This window comes from Fusarium oxysporum, chromosome 15 (genome assembly GCF_000149955.1).
Source record: "Fusarium oxysporum f. sp. lycopersici 4287 chromosome 15, whole genome shotgun sequence".
NCBI lineage: Eukaryota > Fungi > Ascomycota > Sordariomycetes > Hypocreales > Nectriaceae > Fusarium > Fusarium oxysporum.
In genome coordinates this window covers 487,616-490,828 of record NC_031000.1, presented here as the reverse complement: position 1 = coordinate 490,828, position 3,213 = coordinate 487,616, and the positions used below count along the sequence as shown (strand labels likewise).

At 48.4% G+C, this 3,213-nt stretch overlaps 2 protein-coding genes across 2 annotated transcripts in view; both read left to right on the top strand.

The window, feature by feature from the left end:
- FOXG_16732 (uncharacterized protein) overlaps positions 1 to 405 on the top strand; it is a gene marked incomplete at both ends in the record, with an annotated part of 1,175 nt that extends 770 nt beyond the window's left edge. The window contains one exon of the mRNA XM_018396750.1: positions 119 to 405. Coding sequence (XP_018257504.1) covers positions 119 to 405 — 287 coding nt within the window. The remainder of the gene's footprint in view (positions 1 to 118) is intronic.
- Positions 406 to 2,757: 2,352 nt separating this feature from the next.
- On the top strand, positions 2,758 to 3,207 carry FOXG_22571 (uncharacterized protein; the record flags this gene model as incomplete). The annotated part of the gene is made up of 1 exon (XM_018402986.1): positions 2,758 to 3,207. The coding sequence occupies one exon, from the start codon at positions 2,758 to 2,760 to the stop codon at positions 3,205 to 3,207; it is 450 nt and encodes a 149-aa protein (XP_018257503.1).
- Between the last annotated feature and the right edge of the window lie 6 nt (positions 3,208 to 3,213).

Below are 3,213 nucleotides of genomic sequence, written 5' to 3'. Positions count from 1 at the left end.
ACAACTCCTTCCCCGACTACAGCCAACAATACGTCCCTTCTATCCAACAACTGCGTATCCTTGGCGAGCACCGTCTCCTGCACCATCCCCTCCAGCGTCTCGATCCCATCATCATCAGCCGACTATGGCGCCGGCTATATCCCAATCAGCGTGCCCACCTCTATCCTCCCTTCCAACAACAGCAGCTCCTCAAGCATCAGCGCCATGTGTGACAAGGACGTTGTCAAGATGGTGTATGACGACGTGGGCCATCATGGTACAATACCCCAAGAGCTTCGTCTACCCGACGTGAAGCATGGCGAGGAGTTTAGTCACACTCAATGTCTAGACGCCCGGTTCCGCCTCAGTAATCCTCCGCTGCATCCTGGCACTCCCTATTCTAACATCTACATGCCGCATCACTAGCAGCAGCAGCAGTCAATCTGGATCATGTATCCCATGTACTACCCTCAGCCACATTCGTCGGTTCGTTAAATTACTCCGGCGGTTGGAACTGGCGTGTACCCAGTCTGATCATGCCGTTGACGTGCCGCCTCAATGATCTTCTCCTCGGCTTCGTCCGGAACTGTCGCCAGCGGACCCAGGCCAAGGCGATCTGCCAGATTTTGGGACGCGTTTAATCCCGCTCCCCATACTCTGATTCTGTACCTGTACGTGACCGGCTGCAAGCCATGAACTGTGTTACTCTGAACTATTTTTAAGCTTGAAATTGCATTAGCAAGAAACTCCGGCTAGCTATGATAGAATTGGCAGAACTTTGACCCCCTGCGACGGTAGGAAAAAGCCATGTGGGATTGGGATGTTGACACGCATGCCGCAAGTGTAATGCGCAGGGCTAGTCTGAATGACAACATGCTGCCATTGGTCGTGATTTGGCATTGAGGGGTTAGTTACCGCCGTTAATCGGTGAACGGTGATTGGCGAACTGTTGCTGTAGGAGGGTCGGAGTCGGCCACTGCGTTTGGGTTACAGCATGTGGATGATCTGATGATCATGTTGACAAGCCATTTTCCGGCGCGAAGGAAACGAATGACACGAAGAAACCCATCATGATTGACGTTACAGTCCATCCTCCTCGGAAATGGTACCCCAAGATCCAGGGGAACTCTTAAGGCGCTAACTTTATATTTCTAGGAAAACCTTCTTTCCTTTAGCCCAAGATTAGATGAAAATCCCGAATAAAAAAAAGCAAAAATAAAATAAATAAAAAGAGCATGATTGCACTGCGCGACTGTGTCCGCGTCTGTGCTTTGAAAGCGGTCTGATTCTGGATATTCTGGCTCTTAATGCACAGCTGTTCGGAGATCCCATACCAAGTCTTTTTACTCCAGAGCGGTTAGAGGTTGTGGATTCCAAGACGAAATATCATGTGCAACCTGGATAAAGTTAATGAGTTGTTGTCGCTGGGGACATTAAAGTCACCTTCTGTTTTCTTGCGTACTTTCCAAGCCTTAACTCTAGGATAATTATTGACTATGCTCCCAAGAATCGTACAGTTAGATTTTTTATATAACAGTACTATATCCGTAGTAAACGTTCAAGAATAAGCAATATGCGCCTATCGGTTCGTTGTGAGAACTGGTCTCTGGCCGTCAATGGAAACGTCCGTTAATCTCTTGGATGGGATCCAGTTCTAGCCCTTAAGCCCGGGGATTACTACTATAGTTGACTCTGGTCTTCCATTTCAAGCTGCGTGATTTGCTAATCGTTGTTGTCAAACCACCTGTTGTGATGTATCATGATTTTTCCTGCTGATAGTTGTTCTTGGCTTTCAGCTAGGCTTCTTGGCGAAGAGATGGGCTTAAGGACAAAAACAGTCTAGTCAGATTTGTGTGATGTTACCTTGCGGGTCACGGGCTGGTTGGTAGTTGACAAAGAAGGACTCCGTGGCTTGTCGCTCAGACGAATGGTTCACTCTGATTGGCCAGTTGCGATACAAGTCCTCCCCATTACCGGTAGAATTGCTCCGGGGTTACCCTAGTACTGCTACATGGTACATGCATGGTGGTCTAGATCTTCAGCCCTTTAGCGAGTGGACCGCGGTCTAGACCTCGCTATCATATCGAGAGCCGAACGACCCAGTTTCGAGGATAAAAGACTGCCTTCATAGTAGCATACGGTTTCATGTAGTGTCAACTTGTGAGCCCTGTCTTCTGCGGGCCAAATCCTATGCATCCCATATCTTGGTTTTCCTGGGCAATAAGTCCCTTAGTCTGGTAGGCGTGTAATAATGGTCCCCGCAAAGACAGGTAGCATGGCGGCTACGGGCTGTACTTTCAAGCCTAAACATGTGTGCGTGTCACCCAGCCGGAACCAGCAGTGCTTAAGCCAAGAATGCAGTGTCACGAGCCCTGATTCTCTGATATCTCTCATTGGATGTGTGTATGATGCTACGATTTTGTTAGATTGGCGCCTGTGTGCGGATAGAAGGGAGTTTGCCCTTCCATATAACAATATGTGTGGCGCGTGGCTGTGAAAACATCAAAAATAGATCAACGCCCCCGCACTCTGACGAAAGAGATAGACAAGTATCGCACTGAGCGTGCTTAAAGGGGAGAATGTCGGGTCACTAGTAGTGAGCAGCAGTAAAATGTGTTGATTGATTGTTCTTCAGTTGTCTCTCTTGCGGGGTAATTTTTTGAGAAAAACGCCCGGGAAATTCAGGGTCGCCAGGTTGGCACGGACGAAAAGTAGATACTGCGGCGGGATTCGGACAATCCTTCGTACAGTAGTAGAATAGATAACAGCGAAGAGTCTATGGCCGAAGATTATGACGATATGGAGAGTGTCTCAGAAAGTGGCGAATCTGAAAATGAGGAGGAGGAGGAGGAGGATGGAGCCGATATAACGGCTAACTCGAGTGAAGAAAATCCAGACTTGACCGAAGTGTTGGAGCTGCTGTTTAGGCTTATGATAGCACTCAGCACGGAGGAAGTGATGGATGGGCGACCAGCTTCAACCTTGCTAGTGTACTTCAGTAGAATCCTCGGTTGTACGGCTGATTCCGCCGGTTTCCTCGCTATAAAGGTAGCACAGAATGTCAATTCCGTAGAGAGCGCGGTTCGTTACTTGAATATGATGAGTTACGATCCTGCTACAGGTATGCAAAGAAGTGTACGCCGCCTTACACGAGATACATACCAGAGATTACCAGCGGGAGGGCCAATTCATACAAAAGTGCGAAGCCTGCAGTATAAGGGGAGATGAAGCAAG